This window comes from Suncus etruscus, chromosome 14 (genome assembly GCF_024139225.1).
Source record: "Suncus etruscus isolate mSunEtr1 chromosome 14, mSunEtr1.pri.cur, whole genome shotgun sequence".
NCBI classification, from domain to species: Eukaryota; Metazoa; Chordata; class Mammalia; order Eulipotyphla; family Soricidae; genus Suncus; species Suncus etruscus.
In genome coordinates this window covers 93,801,611-93,824,115 of record NC_064861.1, presented here as the reverse complement: position 1 = coordinate 93,824,115, position 22,505 = coordinate 93,801,611, and the positions used below count along the sequence as shown (strand labels likewise).

The window sequence follows — 22,505 nt, the reverse complement described above, 5'->3', positions numbered from 1 at the left end:
ATCCTGCTGCGCGGGATTCTGGGAGTTGTAGGCAGCGTGGCCTTGTAGGAAATGTAGTTCTCCAAGCTACTTCCGCGCCAGGCTTCCGCGTGTCAGTTTCAACGGCCCATCCTTGATTTCTGGCCCTGGTGAGGATTTTCTCCCGCGACTGCTGAGCTGGGGTGTTCGGGGTGGGGGTCCGCTTTCTTTTTTTCTTCTTTTTAATTTTGGCTCCCTGGGAGTGTGCAGGAGATCTCCGGCAGTGGGCTGATCGTTGCTTCTGTGATTTCCAATCGCCTGTGTTCTTCCATTTCTGGGCCTGGATCTCTAGCCTGGGCTGTGCATGCCTGTTCTGGGTCTGAGTTCCCAGCCCCGGGTTCCAGTTGGACACATCTGGGACACGCCACGGGCCCCTCCTGGAACTTCCATCCTGATTGGAGGATGAGATGCACAGTCCTTCCCTGTCACAGGGGCTCGAGGCTTCCCGGAGACCCAAGGCCCAAGGCGGGTGGAAGGTGGGACAGTGGGTGGGTGGGCATTGCAGATCCTGGGGGGAATCCCAGTGGATCCAGTTGATCACTCCGCAAGGAGACAGCTGGGGATCTTGGAAAACGAAGCTGCAGCGCTTCCAGAAAAATGGGACCAGTAAAATCAGGGGGATCGAGTTCCAAGGGCTGGGGAAGTGCCTGGGAAGGAGTAGCTAGCAGAGGGGGGGTGGGGGGTGGACAGAGCAAAGATCTGGAAACAGGTGTTTTTTTCTTGAGGTGCTGAGGCTTGGGTGCCCGATGTGGGAGATGAAACTAGGGGAGAGGGAGGCAGATGGTGCAGTTCCTCAGGGGTCCTGAGCTTTCCCTAAAGTAAAAGGAGTCCCTTGGGGACTTGGGGGGCTGTGGGTGTGGCTCAGTGGTGAAGCACTTGCCTGGCATGCAGGAGACCTAGGTTCGATCCCCGGAAAAGGAGACCGAGAGACAGAGAAGTAGGACACAGAGAAGATCATGGTGGGCAGAACCCCAGCCGCTGTTCTGTGGAACGCAAGCTGTGTAGAACCCAGTGGCAGTTCTGTGGCGGTCCGGCAATGTAGACCCCCACGACTGTGCAATGCAGGTGGCTGTGTAGGAAGGGAAGGTGGACGTGGGCCCCAGTGTCTCTGCACTTTTCCTGGTCAGAAACTGGCCCAGATGAGGGTGAAGGAAAGAGATATAGAAATGTGTTTGGACCCTGGGTCTGTCACCTAGAATTTCTGATTCCATTCGGGCCCCTGGGGTCTGAGGCCTGAGCTAATCCAGGGGCTGCCCTAATGGGACATTCAGAGGCTGGGCTGTGTCTGTGCATTGCTGTTCAGAATTGCACTCAGGGAGCATGAAGGGTTGTGTGTGAGTGAAGAGGAGAGAGAGGGGAGCTGTGCAGGTCCCTGGACCCTGGTCTTTGCCCTGAGCAGTTACCTGATCCTGTAGGGGGAAGCAGGAAGTATCTGAGACACTGCTAGCCCTGGCTACACTGCAGGACACCCCACAGGCAGGTGAGCTGGATTTCTTCTTCCTCTTCTTTTTTTGGTTTTTGAGTCACACCCAGCAGCTCTCGGGTTCCTCCTGGCTCTGCACTCAGAAATTTCTCCTAGCAGGCTCTGGGCACCACATGGGATGCCGGGATTCGAACCACCGTCCGTCCTGGGTTCTCAGCATGCAAGGCAAATGTCCTACCGCTGTTATATCTCTGGCTCCAGGCTGGATTCTTCATGGTGTTTGTCCAGGCGGTGGGAACCCAGAAGGGGTGTGTGTGTTGGGGGTCAGGATTGGGGAGGAGAGGGAGATGGGGATGGGAGGTTGGGCACCTGAAGGGGTGCTGGATGTCCCAGAAGCAGTGGGAAAGTCTGGATCCAGAGCAGAAGCCACTTGGCTTCCTGGGGGAAGCTGGAACCAGTGTGACATCCTCACCTGCCTACCTAGAGAGAAATACAATCTTTTCTCCTCTGCCCCCCCCACTCCTCCTTTTCCTTCTCTTCCACCTCTTTCTTCTCCTCCTCCTCTTCTTCCTCCTCCCATCCTTCCTGCCATCCTTCTCCCCCTCCTCACCCCAGGGAAACTTCTCCTCTCATTGCCCTGCAGACCGGGTTGAGAAAGCAATGGAAGTTGGGGCCCACTCATATCAGGGCTGTGCAAAAGGCACAGAAGTAAATTTGGGCCTTAGTTGGCTTTAGCTCTTCACCCCCACAAATAGGATCCAGCCTCATTCTGGACTGACTTAGCTGGCTGGACTTAGCCTTGAAGCCCTGCAATTTAGGCAGAAACCTCCTTCCACCATGGGGAACCCACCTGTCACAGGAGGGAGGGAACAAACTAGTTCTGCCCACCCTGTTCTGGGCTGGGCTGGGCTGAGCTGGGCACACCCGTGATCCTGGAATCCCCTGTGGAATTGTTAAGTTACATTTTATTTTACCCCAAACAAAGATCATCCCTGGTTCTTTGTATGTGCTTATTTTACAATGTGGTTTCACCCCAAACAAAGGTGGTCATATAAGGAAACCTGCGCGGGACAGGCTCAGGATAGCTGTCCAACCCGGGTCAGCCTGGTCTGGATTATTTCAGGCAGGACCCTGATTCAGACTCGTTCACCTGGGGTTTTGAGATTTGGGGTGATTTTGGAACATGGGGTGATTTTACAGTGGATCCTGCTTTTTTCTCTCCCTTCCTGTCCAGGAGGAACTGACCAGATCCAAGAGGAGCTAACCGGGTCCAGGAAGAGCTGACCGGGTCTAGGAGGAGCTGAACCCTCATCGGGACCCCCCACATCCACCTACCCTCCACCATGCCCGCCCCACAGTGTGCCTCCTGCGGCCAGGCCCGTGCGGCCCTGCGGCGTCCACGCTCAGGCCAAGCGCTCTGCAGTGAGTGTTTCTGCGCTGCCTTCGAGGCCGAGGTGCTACACACGGTGGAGACAGGCCGGCTGCTCCCCCGGGGTGCCGTGGTGGCCGTGGGCGCCTCGGGGGGCAAGGACTCGACGGTGCTGGCCCATGTGCTGCGGGAGCTGGCACCGCGCCTGGGCATCACCCTGCACCTGGTGGCCGTGGACGAGGGCATCGGTGGCTACCGGGACGCGGCCCTGACCGCCGTGCGCCACCAGGCAGAGGTCTGGGGGCTCCCACTCACCATCGTGGCCTACTCGGACCTCTTCGGGGGCTGGACCATGGATGCCGTGGCCCGCAGCACCGCAGGCACTGGTCGTAGCCGGGCCTGCTGCACCTTCTGCGGGGTCCTGAGGCGCCGGGCCCTGGAGGAAGGTGCACGCCTCGTGGGGGCCACGCACATCGTGACTGGTGAGTCAGGGGATGGCGGGGAAGTGGGTCCCGGGAAGGGCGAGACCCGCATGGGAGCATTGTAGGGAGCACGGAGATGGAGGGATGAGGCTGATGACATTATATCATAATGATGATTGTGTACTGTGAGTTTATGATATATTATTATTACCCAGTGGGGAGGGCATTTGCCTGGCATGCAACTGAATTGGGGTTCTTTATTTGGGGTGAGGGGGTTTGGTCCACACCCAACATCCCTCTGGGCTTACTCCTGCTCCCGGCAGGCTATTGGGACCATATGAGATGCTGGGAATCAAACCTGGGTCTGTCTCAGGTCAGCCATGTGGAAAGGCAAACACCCTACTGCTGTGCTAGCTCTCCGGCCCCCATATCCCCAATCTGGGTTTGAATCCTCGGGCATCCCCTAGGGCCCCTGGAGCACCACCAGGGATGACCCCCCCCCCCTCCAGCACAGAACCAGGAGTAACCCTTGAGCACTGCCTGGTATGGCCCCCAAGCAAACCCAAAACTGACTTCCTTGAGCCAGTTGGTGTCTTTTATGACGTCCCCAATGCCCAGGTGCCTGCCCTTTTCTCCTCTTTTCTAGACACCCCACTGCACCCTCAGGTAATCTCCCTGCAGGGCCAAGTCTGTGTGTTCTGGAGCACTGTGAAAGGAGTCCTTGGTGGTCTCTGGCACATCAAGCAAGTTGCTCCCTTCCTGTGCCGGGCTGGTTAGTCAGTGCATCCCCACTGAAGCCTCAAGGGGAGCCCATGCAGGTCCCCTCATTTTCCCCAGGGCCTATCTTAAGCCTCCTCCACTGGTGGCTCTGCTGTGCTCTGGGCGCCAGTGCTTTGGAGGGGTCCCCCGTCTCTGTTCTCAGTCAGGGGGTCCCAAACTCTAGACTCAGCAGTGGGAGTCCCTAGACCTGAACTTCAAGTTCTGAATTCCATCTCTAAACTCAGTAAGGGGGTCCTGGCTCTGGCTTTAGTGTGGGGTCCTCATCTCTGGGCTCAGTGGGGGTTCCTGGATCTGGTCTCAATGGGGAAGGGTCCCCGAATTTGGGCTTGAATGTGGGTACCCCAACTCTGGACTCAGTCGGGGGGAGGGGTCCCATACTCTGGGCTCAGCAGGGGAAGTACCTAGACCTGAACTCCATCTCTGGACTCATTGGGGGTCCCTGGCTTTGGTCTCAGTGGGGAGGGGTCCCTGGTTTCTGAGTTCCCTAGAAGGTGCCCATCTCTGGGCTTTAGTGTTGGATCCCCATCTCTGGGCTCAGTGGAGGGGTTCCCGGGCTGTGTGCTTAGTGGAGATGGGTCCATAGGTCTGGCTTTAGTATGGGGTCCCTATCTGTGGACTCAGTGGGGAAGGACCCCCAGATCTGGGCTTGAATGTGGGGTTCCCGTCTCTGGGCTCAGTGGAGGAGAAGTTCATGGATCTGGGCATTAGAATGGGGTTCCCATCTCAGGGCTCAGGGTTTGGTCCCTGGCCCTGGGCTTAAATGTGGGGTCCCTAGTTGTGGACTTAGTGGGGAGGAATCCCTGGATCTGAGCTCTCCTTGAGGGTTCCCATCTCTGAGTTTAGTGGGGGGGGGGGGCTTTTTCCTGGCTCTGGGTTCAGTGGAAAGAGGTCCCTGGGTCTGGGCTCAGTGGATGAGTCCCAGCTCTGAATTTGAATGTGGGGTCCCTATAACTGCACTCAGTGGGGGGTCCCCAGCTCTGCACTCTGGGGAAGGGTCCTTGAGTCTAACTTCCCTTTGAGGGTCCCCAAATGGTGGCTTGAATGTGGGGGTTCCCATTCTGTGCTCAGTGGAGAAGTCCCAGCTCTGGGCTTGAATGTGTGGTCCCTATAACTGCACTCATTGGGGGAGTCCCCAGCTCTAGACTCAGTGAGGAGGGGTCCTTGGGTCTGACCTCCCCTTGAGGGTCCCCAGATCTGGGCTTGAATGCGGGGTTTCCATCTCTGTGCTCAGTGGAGGAGTCCCAGCTCTGAGTTTGAATGTGGGGTCTCTATAACTGCACTCAATCGGGGGTCCCCAGCTCTGCACTCTGGAAAAGGATCCTTGGGTCTGACCTCCCCTTGAGAGTCCTCAAATGGTGGCTTGAATGTGGGGTCCCCATCTCTGTGTTCAGTGGAGGTGTCCTGACTTGGGGCTTGAATGTGGGGGTCCCTATAACTGAGCTCAATGGGGGGGGGGGTTGTCCCCAGCTCTGAACTCAGTGGGGAGGGGACCATGGGCCCATCTCTGGGCTCAGTGGGAGGCTCCTGGCCCTGGGCTTTAGTGTGTGGTCCCCATCTTTGCACTCAGTGTGTGTATATATGTGGGGAGTGGTCCCCATCTCTGGGCTCCTGTCGGACCTGACACCCCTCTTTTCCCTCCACTCCCAACAGGCCACAACGCGGACGACATGGCCGAGACGGTGCTGATGAACTTCTTGCGGGGCGACGCAGGACGCCTGGCCCGTGGCGGGGTGCTGGGCTCAAGGGGCGAGGGGGGCGCACTGCCCCGCTGCCGGCCCCTGCAGCTGGCCTCGCAGAAGGAGGTGGTGCTATTCGCCCACTTTCGGCGGCTCCACTACTTCTCCGATGAGTGCGTGTACGCCCCCGAGGCCTTCCGAGCCCACGCGCGACGCCTGCTCAAGGCCCTGGAGGCCGCGAGACCCTCGGCCGTCCTCGACCTGGTCCACTCGGCCGAGCGCCTGGCCCTGGCCCCAGCTGCGTGCCCCCCACCGCCCACCGCCTGCACCCGCTGTGGGGCCCTGGCCAGCCGCCCCCTGTGCCAGGCCTGCGCCCTCCTGGACGGCCTCAACCGTGGCCGGCCCCGCCTGGCCATCGGCAAAGGTCGCCGGGGACTGGACGAGGAGGAACCCCAGAACCAGGCCAAGGTCCAGCCCGAACCCCAGGCCCAGAACCAGGCCCCGGCCCAGTCCCAGCCTGGCCTGGCTGCCTCCCTGGCCCAGCTCACCTTCTAGGGCCAGTCCGAAACTCAGCACAAGGTGGTCAGCACTCAAGGGGTGTCCAGCTGGCTTGGTCCTACCAAGCATGTGGTCACTGGAGGCCGCTGGGCTCTCAAGGTGCAGGAACCATGAACCGTCCAGAAACCCAGGCATCTGAGTGAGCTAAAACAGGGGACTTGGTCTCCAGGTCACCCCACCCACCATGTTTTCTGTCTCGTATGGGCTGGCCCTCTTCATTCTTCAGTCCTTCCCCCCATCTCTTCTCTCTCTCTCTCTCTCTCTCTCTCTCTCTCTCTCTCTCTCTCTCTCTCTCTCTCTCTCTCTCTCTCTCTCTCTCTCTCTCTCTCTCTCTCTCTCACACACACACACACACAACTGCCCCTATGCAATCATAACACACACTTTCTTTTTCTTTTTTTTTTTTTTTTTTGGTTTTTGGGCCACACCTGGCGGTGCTCAGGGGTTACTCCTGGCTGTCTGCTCAGAAATAGCTCCTGGCAGGCACGGGGGATATGGGACACCGGGATTCGAACCAACCACCTTTGGTCCTGGATCGGCTGCTTGCAAGGCAAACACCGCTGTGCTATCTCTCCGGGCTCAACACACACTTTCAACCTTGATTTGTACTCATAAGATGGAACTGGAGAGCTCTTATCAGATATCCTGCCTGCCTGCCTACCTGATGGCATAAACCAGTATTTCAGTTGGTTACCTATTCAATCAACAAACCTTTTTTCTTAAAAAAAAAAAAAAAAAAGAAAAACAAAACCTCTGTTGGCATTAAGTTGTCCTCAGGGGACTAAGATTACTGCAGCGAGCAAATCTGAGTTCAGAAACACGTGGATCATATCAGTGTTGGAAGAGGGAGGGAGGGAGACAGACAGAGAGAGAGATGGAGCCAGTTTCCATAGAGGCAGGAGGCGAGGGGGAAGCAGAGTCTGGTAGAGGCAGGACGGATTTAATTTATTTTAGGGGGGGCTGGGGAGATAGCATGGAGGTAGGTCGTTTGCCTTGCATGCAGAAGGAACATGGTTAGAATCCCGGCATCCCATATGGTCCATTGAGCCTGCCAGGAGCGATTTCTGAGAGTAGAGCCAGGAGGAACCCCTGAGAGCTGCCCGGTGTGACCCAAACACCAAAAAAATAAAATAAAATTTATCCAAGAATGAGCCCAAATTACAAAGGAAAAGGAAGGCCACCTGGGTCCCCCCCCCCCCCCCAATCACTCCAGCTGCAGTACGGGGAGCAGGAGGTAGGGGGCAGTAGGCACCACGGTCAGCAGGGACTAGGCTTGTGCTTCAGGGCTGGTCCAGGGAGAAACGCTTGGGGGCACTCTTGGACTGGGTTTTGGATTCAAGTTCCACAAAGGATTCAAACTCGAGTTCCTGTGTTGAATTCCCTGCACAATGAGGGGCTCTTGGGGGGCGTGGTACAAACATGCTCTTTCCTGGTGACATGTCACATTTAAACTATCCAATAAATGAGATAAGAGGAAAAATTGGGGGTCGGAGCCATAGCACAGCAGGGAAGGCATTTGCCTTGCAGGTGGCCCACCTAAGTTCAGTCCCCGACATCCCATAGGGTCCCCCGAGTCTGCCAGGAGTGCTTCCTGAGCACACAGCCGGGTGTGACCCAAAAAGAAAAAGAAAAATTACCAGATTGCTTCGCCTGTCCGATTCCTGGCATCACCACCAAAAATCCTTTCTGGCCATAGGCCCTGAGCACTACTGGCTGTGACCCCAAAATTAAAAAAATAAACACAATATTCTGGGGGGCCACACCCAGTGACGCTCAGGGGTTACTCCTGGCTATACACTCAGAAATTGCTCCTAGCTTGGGGGCCCATATGGGATGCTGGGGGATCAGACCACAGTCCCTTTGAGATTAGTGTATGCAAGGGAAATGCCCTACCGCTTGTGCCACCACTTTGGCCCCCCCCCAAAAAACACAATTTTTAAAATTCTAATTGCCATAGACTTGGGAGTGGCAGGTGAAATCCTAATGTCACTTTTACTCACTTTATCCAGAAATGCTATTGTTCTAGTCTGTGCTCATTACATTAAAAGAATATTTTGTGGAGATGTTTGATTCCTGGCTTTGTTTTATGATTCCTAGAAGAGCTGCTCCTGAGCACCACCAGTGAGTCCACACAGCTGGGGTCCCTCCCCTAATTCCGCTCTCCAGCCCCCCTCCATGTCGGAGCTGGGGTGTGTGTATGTAGGGGGTCTGGCCCAGATTGGGGGCGCTGCTCCTGCCACCCGCCACTCCAGGATTTGCAACAGGAGCCAGCACCTGTGCAAAGAAAAAGCTGGACAGATGTGGCAGAAACTGGGCAGGGCTGGAGGGACACAGAGGTGCAGCCGATGGTGACTTGGGGTGGCCATTGCAGACTCTATCAGCTCAGACCGCAGCATTTTGGGGTACCACCCAGGAGGAGGTGCTGCTCAGGTGGAACTTGGTCGGGCTCCGTGTCCAGAAAGGGGGTGCAGGGGTACCTGAACATAAGGAGGCAAGGGGCCTGTGTCATAAAATGGGGTGCAGTGAAGGTGCCCCGGGAGTGCCCGGAGGGGCATGCCTTACTCTTGCCTCCAGCCCCAAAAGAACAATTATGAAAATAGACCTGGCACCCTCAGGTGGTTAAGGGAACCCTCCCCCCAGCATCCTCTACATTGGATGTGGCAGTGAAGTGAGGGACCTTCAGGGGACAGTGCCCCAATGAGTCAGGGAGACCAAGTTGGGGTGAGGTGGCTGCCACCAGGGGCACTGTAACCCCCACACACCAGGAGTGTTTCTCAGGATCCTGTTTTCTGCATGAGGCAAATATTGGGGTGTAGCAGAAGACAGATCAGGGGAATGACTGTTGGGGGACCCTGGGGTTTCATCCCTGGCTCCTAGGATGGGCCCATCAGGAGTGACTCAGGAGCACCAAGTTGGGAGCAGGGGCCTGGGAACATAGGAGAGTGGGGAGGTCATTTATGCGGCTGACTCGAGTTCGACCCCTGGCATCCATAGGGGTCCCCTGAGTCTGCCAGGAGGGATTTCTGAGCACAGAGCTAGGAGTATCCCCTGAACACCTCTTTGTGTGGCCCCAAGACCAAAACTAAAACAAAAGAAAAAACTAGGAGCAGCTCTTGAACCCTGCCACAGGTGACTTCAAAACCAAGTCCAAGTCAAAAAAATAAAAATAAAAAGAGCCTACAAATAAATAAAATACAAATAAATAAAAATTAAAACGAGCCACTACAAATGTGCTCAGATTGTCCCAGTGATGGGCAGGTGACTGGACAGAGCCCAGGAGAGGGGTGACAGACCAAGGGGACCACGAGACAACTCCCCAAAAGGCATGAGCTTGAGGAAGCGGAGACCAGGACCACTCTGGGCTCTGAGCACCCCAGCGAGGTTTCAGCAGGATGAAGGGGAGTTGACACTATGGACTCGAAGCCCCCCACCCCAAGGGGCTGCCGGACCACCTCAGGGTTACCCAGGACCCCAGCAGATGGGCAGGCACTTGTGAGAGATCTCCTGGGACTGGGTAATCAGAGATTAACAGAGAGATAGGTTGGGATCCTGAGCTTGTTCCTCTGGGGTTCACCACAGCCCTGGACAACCAGCCTCATCTCCCTCCCTCTCCACATCCTCAAATAGGGGTTCAGGCATGTCTGAAGGGCTGGAAGAACCTGTCACATTGGGGATGGCAAGGGGTAGGGTCACAGAATGTGTCGAACCTGAACCCGAGCTTGTTGGGTTCCCAGAAACAGGCATGTGGTCCAACGAACGCATTGATTAAGCTTGGACGTGAAGGGGTGTCTGCAGCCTCCCCTAATGTCTTGTTCCTGGCTCCTCACCCACAAGAACAGAAAGTGTTGTGAGAATCCACCTGTTCCCCTGTAGCAAAAGTTAGGGACAGCACCCCTCCTCCCCTGTTTTCTCACATGTTCCCATGGGTGTGTCCTGACCATAGGTGCCCGATGCAAGCTCCACCTCTGTGCCTGGAAAAATCTCACAACCACCCCTCTTTCCTCTTGCCTCCCATCACACCTCAAAGACACTCAGACCCTCCCCAGCCACTTGCACCAAGCACCCACAGTCTTGCGCCCCCCATCATCATCCCACATTCTGCACCCCAAAACCCAGCCCCAGCTCATCCCTGCCTCCCATTTCAGACAAGGGGCGCCCGGAAATTCCTGAAGGCCAAGTTCCCCGCCCCGCCCACCCTGGTACCCCCTTGGTATGAGCTGGCCACCAAGGGCGGGTCCCCCAGGCCCGCACCCCAGTCACAACCCCGCCTTGCCCTTCCTGCTTCCTCCCGCGAGAATGGAAGAGGCGTTGCATCCTTAGGTCTTTGTTAGGGCTAATCCCACCGCCCTGGGTGGCACCGTCGGTTCCTTTGTTCTGGGGTTCAGATTCATCCTCCGCCCACCTTGTGTAATGTCCTGGACCTCTTCCGCCTCTTTCCTTCCAGACTGTCACCTCCTCTCCCCAACCCCCAAGATTCCGCATGTTCCTCAAGGAAATAAGAGTCCAAAGCCATGTTCTGGAGCCCATGGCTCAGTGGGGCACGAGGAAGGCACTTGCCATACACGCCACCCACCCCGATTCGATTCCCGGCACCTGACAGGATTTCCCCAGCCCTGCCAGCAGCGCTTCTGGGCAGAGGCCCAGGAGGAAGTCCTGAGCACAGCCAATACTTCCCCCCAAATTAAAATAAAAGGTATGGTAATAATGCCCAGAGACAATAGAGATGAGGGCTGGAAGGACCGGCCCATAGTATGAAGCTGACCACAAAGGATGGCAAGTGCAGTTAGAGAAATAACCACACCGACAACTATCATGACAATGGTAGTGAGTGAGAGAAGTAGAATGCTGTCTGGAATACAGGCAAGGGGAAGGAGGAGGAAGATGGAGGGCATTGGGTGGTGGGTGGGAAGGTTGCACTGGTGAAGGGGGGGGTGGTCTTTTTTTTTTTATAACTGAAACCCAATTATAAACATGTTTGTAATCATGGTGCTTAAATTAAATAAATAAATAAATAAATAAAAATAAAAAGAGGTGATGGGGCTGGGGAGACAGATCCTCAATGGATTGAACACATGCTTTGCATCACAAAAGGCAGAGTTTAGCTCACAGCACCCAGAAGTGAGCTAGGAGCTCTGAGCACCGCTGGGGGTGTCCAGTAAAAAAAAAACAAAAACGAAAGAACAGCATTTCTGATTGTATTTTTGGCTGGGTGCACACCTGGGGTTACTTCTGGCAGACTCGGGGGACCCTAAGGGATAGCAGGGATGGAACCATGGTCAGCCAGGTACAAGGCAAATGCCTTCCCCGCTGTGCTATTGAGGTCAGAGCACTTTTGGAGAGCAAAGGAGAGTTAGATGGCCTGAGAGTTTGGGGAGAAGCTCTCAGACCAGACCTTGTGCTATTTCTTTCTCTCAGTCTTATAGTAGGGACAAGACCACCTTTGTCCCCGAAATCCTGACTTTTGGAACCTTCCTGCCATGTCTTCCTGCTCCTCCCTCTACACAATCACCTACCCCATGGTCCAGAAAACCAGACCCTCTACAGGTCTTCCTCTCTAGTCCATGAGGGTCTTTTTTACAGAGGCATTTTGGGGGAACCAAAGAAGAGGACAGCGGCTAAGAGTACCTGCCACAAGCATAAGGTCATGAGTTGGACCCCTGGTCCATCGCATGCCAAGCACCATCTTAGAACACACATGCACTGAGGCACAGATCACACACACACACACACACACACACACACACACACACACACACACACACACGGGGTGTGTGAGAACAACATCATGAGTTCAGGTCATCTTCATCACGAAAAGGTGCCTGAGGGGCCAAAACACAACGGGGAAGGCGTTTTGCCTTGCACAAGAACCACCCAGTTTCAATCCCTGGCATCCCTAAAGTTCCCCAAGGACCGCCAAGAGTAACCCCTGAGCATTGCTGGATGTGACCCAAATAAACCCCAACCCACCCCCCCAAAAAAAGAAAAGTAAGTAAAGGGTAAATATAAAAGGTCACTGGTCAGACCATCAAGATTTTCTGCAGATGAGAAAGGGGCGAGAGTGACAGGACAGCAGGGAGGGAGGGAAGGAGCCTTGCATAAAGCCAGCCAGGCAGAGTTCCCTCCCCAGAACCCCAGAAGGTCCCCCAAACTAACAAAAACAAACAAATGTGGGGAGAAAGCCTGAGTGTATTTGCTTACCAGGAAATACCATTTTGTCTTAGCTCTTGATTATGAAAATAAAAGGTTTTTGTTTTGTTTTTGGGTCACACCCAGCTGTGTTGAGGGGTTACTCCTGGCTCTGCACTCAGAAATCACTCCTGGCAGGTTCGGGGGACCCTATGGGATACTGGGGATCGAACTCAGGCTGGACCCCGGGTTTGATGCTCTATCTGCTTTGCTATGGCTTCGGCCCTGATTGTAGAAATTCTGCCTTGCCTTCATTGATTCGGGGTTGAACTTTCCGGACCCACTTTTACTGTTTGTTTGTTTGTTAGATTGTTTTGGGCTTGACATTTTCGCCTTCAACCAGCCTGGGTGGAATTTCATGTGGATTTGCCCTCCATGCCCCGCTTCCCCAAACTTTGGATTCTTGATTCGGTAGTGGGGAATGTCTGAGATAGAGTGGGGAGGAATGAGTGAGGTGTCTGTCCGGAAACTGGCCCCCATGATCCTATTGGATGACAAGAAGTTGGGGGGTAGGGAGAGCATTTTCAACTATGTCTGGGTCATCACCCTGGAGTCCTGAGTCAAGAGAAATTATAGCCCTAAAGCCCCACGTCCCCTGTCCCAGCGTTGATGCCTTCCAGGAACACAATTCCATCTCAATATTGTCTCTTGTGCATGCGTTGTTCTCCCATCTCTCTAGGACCCATCCGTGTGTTACGAGTGTGACATTCCTGAGCTTTCCTGTGTGTCATACATTCCAAACCTGGCCTCTCTTCCCCCCTCTTTGGGTCTCTGTCCTTCTGTCTTTAAGTCTCTGTTGCCCTGTCCTTTTGTCTCCTGAGTTTCTGTGTCCCTGTCTATGGTCTTTCTCTCCCTCTTTCTGGTCTTTGTTTCCCTCTCGCTGGGTCTCTGTCCTCCTGTGTCTCTGTCTCTGCCCGTCTCTGGGTCTCTCTTTGGGTCTCCGTTCCACTCTCTCTGGGTTTGTCTCCCTGTCTCTGGGTCTCTGTCTCCATCTCTGGGTCTGTCCCCTGTCTCTGTGTCTCTGTCCTCCTGTCTGTGAGTCTCTGTCTATTTCTGGGTCTCTGTTCCCCCTGTCTCTGGGTCTCTGTTCTCCTGTCTTTAAGTCTCTGTCCCCCTGTCTCTGTTTCCCTGTCTTCCTGTCTCTGGGTCTCTATGCCCCTGTTTCTGGTCTCTTTCTCTCCCTCTTTCTGGTCTTTGTCTCCCTCTCTCTAGTCTCTGTCCCCCCATCTTTGGATCTCTGTCCCCCTGTCTCTGGGTCTTTGTTCTCCTGTATCTAGATCTCAAGATCTCTGTCCTCCTGTCTCTGGATCTCTGTCCTCTCTGTCACATGTGTGCAATCGTCATTCTCATGCCTCTCCATCTGGGGCACATGCTCGCACTGTCCGAGTATCTGGAATCACACCTGCCAGCCAGAGCATCCTTCATCTGCATATGTGCTTCGCATCCCAGCATCCCTGCACTGGAGCATCTCTGGGCCACGAGTGGTCCCTGAGCGCCTCTTTCCCATGACGCACATCCTGCTAAGCCCCTGGCCACCCACACGCTTGACTCAGCCCCGGGTTCGGTTCCCGTGCCGGGCCGCGTGACCTAGCCTTATGTGGACATGGGGCTGAGCATCTCTGGCCTAGCCCTAGTGTTCCAGAGGTTTCTCCCGTCCCATGGCCTGTCTCCTTCGGCTTCAAGACTGTCTCTCAAGACAGTTTGGGGAGGCCCCCGCAGGTCCCTGGATGCCGGGGCAGAGTCCCTGGTTGACCCCGGTGGACCAGGAGAGGGAAGGGAGGATCCTGGAACTGGGGAGTGAGGTGTCCCAGGCCCCGGAGGGAGGAGGGAGCGAGGTGGCCACGGTTCTGGCGGGAGGAGCCTTGCAGAGGTGCCTCCTGACTCAGCGCGTGGTGGTCGGTCAGGACGGGCCAGGCCCGCAGAAGTTGCTTCAGGAGGAGTTTAAGAGGCTGGGGGAGGAGCTGAGCAGCCCTGCGCCAAGTTGGGACATGCTGGGCCCCCGAATCCAGGGCCCACGAGGGCCGCCAGCCTGGGAGCCTTTTCTGGCCAAATCCCTTCGTTTCCCCTGCTTGCTCAGGCCTCTAACTCCTCTGTCTCTGGCTGGGTCTCTGTCCCCTATCTCTGGGTCTCTGTCTTTCTCTCTGGGTCTCTGTTTCTCTCTCTATCTCCCTTCCTCTGTGTCTCTGTCCCCTCTCTCTGGGTCTCTGCCTCCCTGTCTCTGGGTCTCTATCCCCCATCTCTGGACCTCTGTCTCTCTCTGGGTCTCTGTTTTTCTCTAGGTCTCTCTGTCTTTCCTGTCTCTGGGTCTCTGTCTTTCCTGTCTCTGGGTCTCTGTCCTGCATCTTTGGACCTCTGTCTCTCTCTGGGTCTCTGTTTTTCTCTGGGTCTCTCTGTCTCCCTGTCTCCCTATCTCTGTGTCTCTGTCCCCTGTCTCTGGGTCTCTGTCTCTGAGCTCTGCTCTCCCTCTGCATTTTCGAATTGGGGACACCAGTTCTGCACTGACCCTCCTCCTGCCCCTGCTCCCCCACTTTTAAGCCCCAGCTCACCCCAAGTGAGGACAACAGGGGACCGTCCGTCCAGTTAGCTTGGTCCCCATCTCACCTCATAACGCCCCCCTCACTCTGATTTTTGACCACGTTAGTCCTGGGGACACACCCGGCCACACTGGGGGCTCGGGGCCACGCCTGGTGGTGCTAAGGGGTCACGGAAGCGGGCACAGAGCCTGGCTGTGCACGTGCTGCCAACTGTCACGCCACTTGAATTGTTTTCCTTGGTTTGGGGGCCCCACCCGTGGGACGCTGGGAACGTTCCCACCAGTATTCTGGGTGCCGTGTTGGGATGGGACCTGGGATTTTCTCTGGGTGACTCCCAAGTCTCCCCTTGCCTTCACCCCAACCCACCTTCCTGACCCCCGTGGGGCACCCCAGCCCATCTCCCCTTTGTCTCTAGCTGGCACCCCCCCCCATACCCTCATTCTCTCTCAGACTACCAAGTCTTCCCCATGGTCCTTGTTCCTTGTGGTGCGTGTGTGTGTGTGTGTGTTGGGGGCCGTGGGAATTGGGGTCTCCTTCCCCTTTGAATGCTGCTTCCCTCCTCTTCCACCCTCATCTCTGCGAATCTCAGCAGCCTCCACAGTGTCCCCACTCTATGCCCCCCTCCAACACCTGTCACCCATCTCTTTTCTGCCTGTCCATCCCCTCTTCCCGTCCCCACCTGTACAAACCACTGATCTCAGTTCACCTCTCTTCCCAGTGCAAGCCCCTCACCCCTGCCCTGTCCCGGGACACCCCCAGTCTCCATCCCTGGACACCTTCTCCCGGGCGGGTCCTCATTACAGTGTGGTTACTTCTTCGACCAGACCAGGAGGGAGGGGATGAGCTGGGGATACTGGAATGGGAACAGGTAATAAAAAAAAATAATAAGTGTCAGAAGGGCGGGGTGCAGGGTGGGGGCAGGGCCAGTTGCCCAGATCCAGGATAAAAACCTCCCCGATGGACGGGGGAGAACGGCGGCACCCCCACTTTCTGCACACCTGGGCACTCTGGCAGGAGTGAGCCCAACCCAGCATCATCCCTGACACCCCCCCCCCTTGCCATATCCCCTTCTCTGTCCTTCATCCTTCATCCATATCACTGAGAGTCTCTGTCTCTGGGTGATAGGCTCTATAGGTCCCTGTCTCCCCATCTTAGGGTGTTCAGCACCCCAAAATTCCCCACTCCCCTTTCTCATTGCTTCTGCCAGATCTTCACCCCAGCCTCCCAAAATGTTCCTCCTGCTTACAATATTCCAGATCATGGCTGTAGGTAAGTTTGGGGTGATGGTGGTATGGGTGGGTGTGGTGATGGTGCAGGGTTATGGGGTCACCAGCAGCTCCAAGAAGAAATGGGGAAGGGGTTCTAGAGATCCAGAAGGTTCCAGCTGCAGAGCAAGCATGTAACAAGGTGCAAAGAAGTAAGAGTGAGGGCCCGGAGAGATAGCACAGTGGCGTTTGCCTTGCAAGCAGCCGATCCAGGACCAAAGGTGGTCGGTTTGAATCCCGGTGTCCCATATGGTCCCCCGTGCCTGCCAGGAGCTATTTCTGAGCAGACAGCCAGGAGTAACCCCTGAGTACCTCCGGGTGTGGCCCAAAAACCAAAAAAAAAAAAAAAAAAGTAAGAGTGAGACTGTAGAGATAGTTCAGTGGGTAGGGCACTTGCCTGGTATGCAGCCAGACAGACAGGGTAACAGGAAGGCACACTCCTTGTGTGCCACCAACCCAGGTTGGATGCCCAGCAGTTTAGAGGATGCCCTGAGCCCCACTAGGAGCAAGTCTTAAGGACTTCTGGGTGTGACACCCCCCCCCCGAAAAAACAAGAACCATAAGAGGGTGTTGGACTGGGTGTCGTTGCAAAGGACTGTGGTGGCTGGCTAGTGGGGGGGGGGGGGTCAGGGACTATGGCAGGGTAGGAGTATGGCACAAAGGGCAGAGGGCTCGAGGGGCTGGTGGCTTCTAATCACAGTGTGATTAATTGGGGAAGAAGAACCCAGAGCTTCTGAGCAAGTTGAAGGATGAGCAGCGGATGTGTGTAGACTCTGGTGAGAGGTGCTCACCATCAGTGCTCATAGGATAGCAGAGGCTAGCACACTGGATGCCCAGGTTCAAGGACAGTGTGGCAGACATGGTATTGGCTTTGCACATGGCAGATCCAGGTTCTATCCCCTGGAATAGCAGTTGGGGTCCCCTAAGCCCAGGCAGGGGTGGCTTCAGTAAGCCCCACTCTGAAGTGAAAGAAGAGGAAACATCTCAAGGCTAGCCATGGGAAAAGTAATAGGTATAATGGAGATGATGGGGGACCAGCAAGGGTCAGAAAGGTCCCTATCATGTTGAGAGCAATATCGGGGGAAAGTCAGCTTCTATAAGATGGGGGCAGGGAGAGGTGGGTGGTGAGTGGTCTAGGTTCTAGGCCAAGAAAGGAAGGATTTCAAGTGTGCCACATCCTGGCAGTAAGTGGGTGGGTCTGCCCTGTGATCACCATCCTCCCATCCCCATTTCCCTTCCCCAGCCATGGCACAGACCCCCGAGGATGATAACAAGATCATTGGCGGCTACACATGTGTGCAGAATTCACAGCCCTGGCAGGCTGCCCTGCTGACAGGACCGTTTCGGCGCTTCCTCTGTGGGGGGGTCCTGCTCTCAGACCAGTGGGTCATCACCGCCGCACACTGCGCCCGCCCGTGAGTCACCCCATTCTTGGTTTCCCTCCAGCCAGTAGACTCTAGGATACTCAGGTCCCAGGACTTGTCCAAGGGCATGGGTCCATGTGTGGAACCCTAGGTTGTCCCTGGTTTCTTGTCTGGAACCTACTGAAGAACTGAGAAGAAGTGAAGGGAGAGAGGGAGAGTCCAGGCAAGAATAGAACGGAACGAGTCTAGAACCCAGAGAGTCTGGAGTCTGGATAGTCTAGAATTTGGATATCTAGAACCCAGAGCGTTTGGAACCAGTTTAGAAGTCGAATAATCGCAGGGGTCTCAAACTCATTTACCTGGGGGCCACAGGAGGCAAAGTTGGGGTGATCCTTGAGTTTTGCATGTAGTAAGCCTTGAACATTGGGGGGTGTGACCCAAAGAACTAAAACAAAACAAAACAAAAAGAGATTCCTCTAGGGCAGGGCCACAAAATGTTGTATGGAGGGCCGTTTGCGGCCTGCAGGCTGTGAGTTTGAGACCCCTGATCTTGAGTCAAGAGAGTCTGGAACCAGGATATTCTAGAACCAGGAGAGCTTAAAACAAGGATAATCCAAAATTGGTGTAGTTTGGACCTGGGATGGTCTAGAACTGGAATGGTCTAGGATCCAGAGATCCCAGTACCAAGATAGTCTAGAACCTAGAGAGCATGGAACTAGAACAGTCTAGAATTTGGACTGGGATGGTCTAGAATGGAGAGAGCATTATGAACCAAGAGATCCTGGAACCAGAATGGACTGGAACAGGGATAGTCTGGAACCAGAATGGTTTGGGGTTGAGATGGTATAAAGCCTAGAACCACGGTAGCCTAGAATCTAGGAGAGAACCAAAGAATGCCTTGAATGCAGTCAACCCTGGTTCCTCTGAGTACTTCCAGGTGTCATCCCTGAGCACAACTGGGTGTGGCACATAAAAAAACAAAACAATAAAATAGAATCAGAATCTAGTCTACAGATGAGAGTTCACACTTCAATTGATAGCTAAGTCCATGAACACAGAGAGCATGCCTATAGACTGAATCAAATTTAGTGCCCCTCCAAGATTCTAGACCAGAATCTAGAACCCATAATAAAAGTCAAAGTCCAGGTGAGGGCTTACCCAGGGTGTATAAACCAGTTCTACTGTCATATCCAGAAGTTTATGGCGACTAGAATGCAGAACTCAGCCCAGAACATCAGCTTGTTCTAGAACATTAAGCTCTTGTAACACCTAGAACCTGGATCTAAGCCCTAGCCTCAAGTTCCACCTGAAATCCAAAGCTGGATGCAGAGAGACCTCAGCGGGTTCAATGTATGAGTGCCATTCTCAGCTTTGTATGGTCCCCCCAATACTTCCAAGTTCAGTATTGGGTGTAACCTGTGAGCACCTCCAGATTCTCCTCTGAAGCCAAAGACCAGAATGCAGAACAGAAGTCTGGGCTCTTTCCTGTATTCAGTCTGAAAGAGAACCCACAGGATAAAAAATGAACTGAGACCCAAATGTGAGACCTGGGGCTGGAGAGATAGTGCAGGAATTGAGTTTCCCTTTGCACGTGGCTGACTTGAGTTCTAGCCCCACAGTGGCAGGGTTCCCTGAGCCATGCCAGGATTGATTCCTGAGCACAGAGTCAGGAATAAGTCCTGTGCGCCAAAACACAGCTAACGACATACAATCAAAACACAAAAGCTCAGAAGACAAAAACTCAAATCCAAAAGCTTTCGTCTCCAGGAAGTCGCCAGGATTCAGCTCTCAAGCCCTGCCCTGACTCATATATCAGGGTTGGGACCATTGCGGCAGTCAGGGACCAGTCTGGGCTGGCTAGAGGACAGATATGACAGAGTCTAGAATCCAGAGACTTTACAGAGTCCCGAGCTCCCAGCTCTCCCTGTGCCAGACCTCACCCGAAACCCGGCTGGCGAGAAAGGGTGAGCAGTGGGCTGGCACCCCTGGTAGGTGGTCTGGGCACTGAGGGACACTTGGTGCCAGGAAGGCAGCAAGACCAAAGGCTGGGCAGGCGGGGGGGTCCCAGGTCAGACACTGAGCGTGTTTGTTTTGGGGGTCCTGGGCCAGGATCCTGCAGGTGGCCCTGGGGAAGCACAACCTGAGGCGGTGGGAGGCCACCCAGCAGGTGCTGCGCGTGGCTCGCCAGGTGCCCCACCCGCAGTACAACGCCCGGACCCATGATAACGACCTCATGCTGCTGCGACTGGCGAAGCCCGCTCAGCTAGGGAGGGCGGTCAGGCCCATCGCCACGGCCTCTGCCTGCGCCAGCCCTGGCACAGCCTGCCAAGTGTCCGGCTGGGGCACCACGGCCAGCCCCATCGGTGAGGACCCGGGTCGGAGGGAGGAGGCTGGGCCCTTGATCCCCGGGTCGGAGGGAGGAAACTGGGTCCTGGATTTCCGAGTCTGAGGGAGGGGGGAACTCAGGGCCTGGTGGACAGTACATCCCAGTGGTAACCCCCTTGTTCCCCCAGCCAGGTACCCCAATGCTCTGCAGTGTGTAAACGTCAATATCATGGATGAGCAGGCGTGCCGCAAGGCCTATTCTGGGGCGATCACCCCAGGTATGGTCTGTGCGGGGGTCCCCCAGGGCGGCAAGGACTCATGCCAGGTGAGGCCGGGAACAGAGCCGGGGTGGGTGGGGAGGTGCCAGGTCAGCGTCCCTCCCCCAGGGACCCAGGGCAAGTGCCAGGAGCCAGGCTTGAGGGGCTGGAGTGATAGCACTGGGTTTGATCCCCAACATTTCATAGCATCCTTTACAAACTGCCAGGAGTGATTAATGAGCACAGAGCCAGGAGTAACCTCTGAGCACTGCTGGGTATGGCCCCGAAGCAAAACAAAGCAAGACAAGAGCCAGACTTGACTGTTCAGGCCTCAGTTTCCCCCTCTGTCTACCCAAAGCCATGGGAGGACTTCAGTGAGGTTGATGGCATTGTTGGGGAGCAGTAGGCTCGCGAGACCCTACTCAGTCCTGAATCTACACATAGCCCCACCAGAAATGATCCCTGAGCAAGCCAGGTGTGAGCCCTCAAAAGACCCCCCCCAAAAGAAGAGTTTTTGGGAGACTTAGGACAAGGAGAAGCCAGTGGGACAGACCTGAAGCAGGATGGAGACAGAGGAACTGCAAGGGACAAAAGGGACCTACCGGGGCTGTACCCACACCCCTTTCCTGCCTTGCTCCCCACAGGGTGACTCCGGGGGTCCTCTGGTGTGCAGGGGTCAGCTGCAGGGCCTCGTGTCCTGGGGGATGGAGCGCTGTGCCATGCCTGGCTACCCCGGCGTCTACACCAACCTGTGCAAGTACCGTGACTGGATCCAGAAAACCATAAGGGGGAGCTAATGACGACTGCCCCAACTCCTCCCTCAGACCCGGGGCCCTGCATCCAGTCCAAGACACTCATTTTCAGTGCTCCTGTCACCCCTTTCTCACTCCCTGAGACACTCCCTCCTGGCAATATCGCACAGGCATGAGCCATCATGGCACCCCAGAAAAGACTGTGAAAGGCTTTTGTGGCTCTCAAGGCCAGAGAAGCAGTAAAGACCGAGTAACCCTGAGTCCCATTGGGGTTTCATTTCATCCAACACTCCAGCAAGTGGCTCTGGGCCTGGGTCACACGCGCTCCCTTGCTCCACCACCACCACTCAGGCCATTGCCTAGGGAGGAGCTGTTGGGGAGAGTTGTTGGGGCTGTGGGGGGACAGGAGCCTGGGCCCCGCCATGGCCTGGCACCCAGAGAGGCACCCACGAGAGACAGCTCGTGTCCTCAGAGCTCAGTGGCCGCCCTGCTGGTGTCCCACCTGCCAGCCTTGCCCCAGCTTTGCTGCCATTTTCCACCTGTCACCGGCCTTGCCTTGGTCACAGACACCCATGAAAGGAGCTGGAGTGCCAATCTTGAGTGCTGACCCTTGAGACACTATGAGGATGCAGATGCCCTCTCCTTCCTTCCTTCCTTCCTTCCTTCCTTCCTTCCTTCCTTCCTTCCTTCCTTCCTTCCTTCCTTCCTTCCTTCCTTCCTCTGTTCTTCCTTTCTTTCCATTTTCCTTCCTTCCTTCTTTCCTTCCTTCCTTTCTCCCTCACTCATTCCCTTCCTTCTTTTCTTCCTTGCTTTTCTTCTTTCCATTCTTCTTTCCTTCTTTCTCTCCCTCCCTTCCCTCCCTCCCTTCCTCTCTCCCTCCCTCCTCCCTCTTCCTTCCTCCCTTCCTCTCTCCCTTCCTTCCTTCCTCTGTTCTTCATTCCTTCTTTCTATTTTTCCATCCTTCTTTCTTTCCTTCCTCCCTCCCTCACTCATTCTCTTCTTTCCTTCCTTTTTTGCTTTTCTTCCTTCCTTCCTTCTTTTATTCTTTCCCTCCCTTCCTCCCTCCCTCCCTCTCTCCCTCCCTCCCTCTCTCCCTCCCTCCCTCCCTCCCTCCCTCCCTCCCTCCCTTCCTTCCTTCCTCCTTCCTTCCTTCCTTCCTTCCTTTCTCCCTCCCTCCCTCCCTCCCTCCCTCCCTCCCTCCCTCCCTCCCTCCCTCCCTCCCTCCCTTCCTTCCTTCTCTTCTTCCTGTCTTCCTTCCCCTTGTCCTATTTCTCTGGCCTCATCCATTTCTTTCTTCGGGGTTTATTTCTCAGCCTCTGCCCTAGACCAGGCCCTGATACCCGGGTGTGGGCCAAGCCTGGTTCTGGTGGCCGAAGCAGGCTGGGAATAAGCCAGACCGAGTGAGATTTTTCTTTTGTCCATGTTTACCTCCTTGAAGAGGGAACAGATAAGGGCCTGAGAAGTCCTTCCCACCAAGGTGGGAGGATCACTGTTGTTTCCGGGTTGGGCACAGATTCCGGGAGCCAGAAAGGTTCACACAGGCGCCAAGGGAGTTGTTGGCGAGTTTTCAGGAAAT

At 55.3% G+C, this 22,505-nt stretch overlaps 2 protein-coding genes across 2 annotated transcripts; both read left to right on the top strand.

The window, feature by feature from the left end:
• Positions 1–85: 85 nt before the first annotated feature.
• On the top strand, positions 86–6,243 carry CTU1 (cytosolic thiouridylase subunit 1). The gene is made up of 3 exons (XM_049787583.1): positions 86–128; positions 2,676–3,292; positions 5,663–6,243. Exons 2-3 carry the CDS (start codon positions 2,785–2,787, stop codon positions 6,241–6,243), a joined length of 1,089 nt encoding a protein of 362 aa, XP_049643540.1. The 5' UTR covers positions 86–128; positions 2,676–2,784.
• Positions 6,244–16,195: 9,952 nt separating this feature from the next.
• Positions 16,196–20,974, top strand: KLK14 (kallikrein related peptidase 14). The gene is made up of 5 exons (XM_049787582.1): positions 16,196–16,235; positions 17,475–17,646; positions 19,705–19,958; positions 20,109–20,245; positions 20,822–20,974. Exons 1-5 carry the CDS (start codon positions 16,196–16,198, stop codon positions 20,972–20,974), a joined length of 756 nt encoding a protein of 251 aa, XP_049643539.1.
• The last annotated feature ends 1,531 nt before the right edge of the window (positions 20,975–22,505 follow it).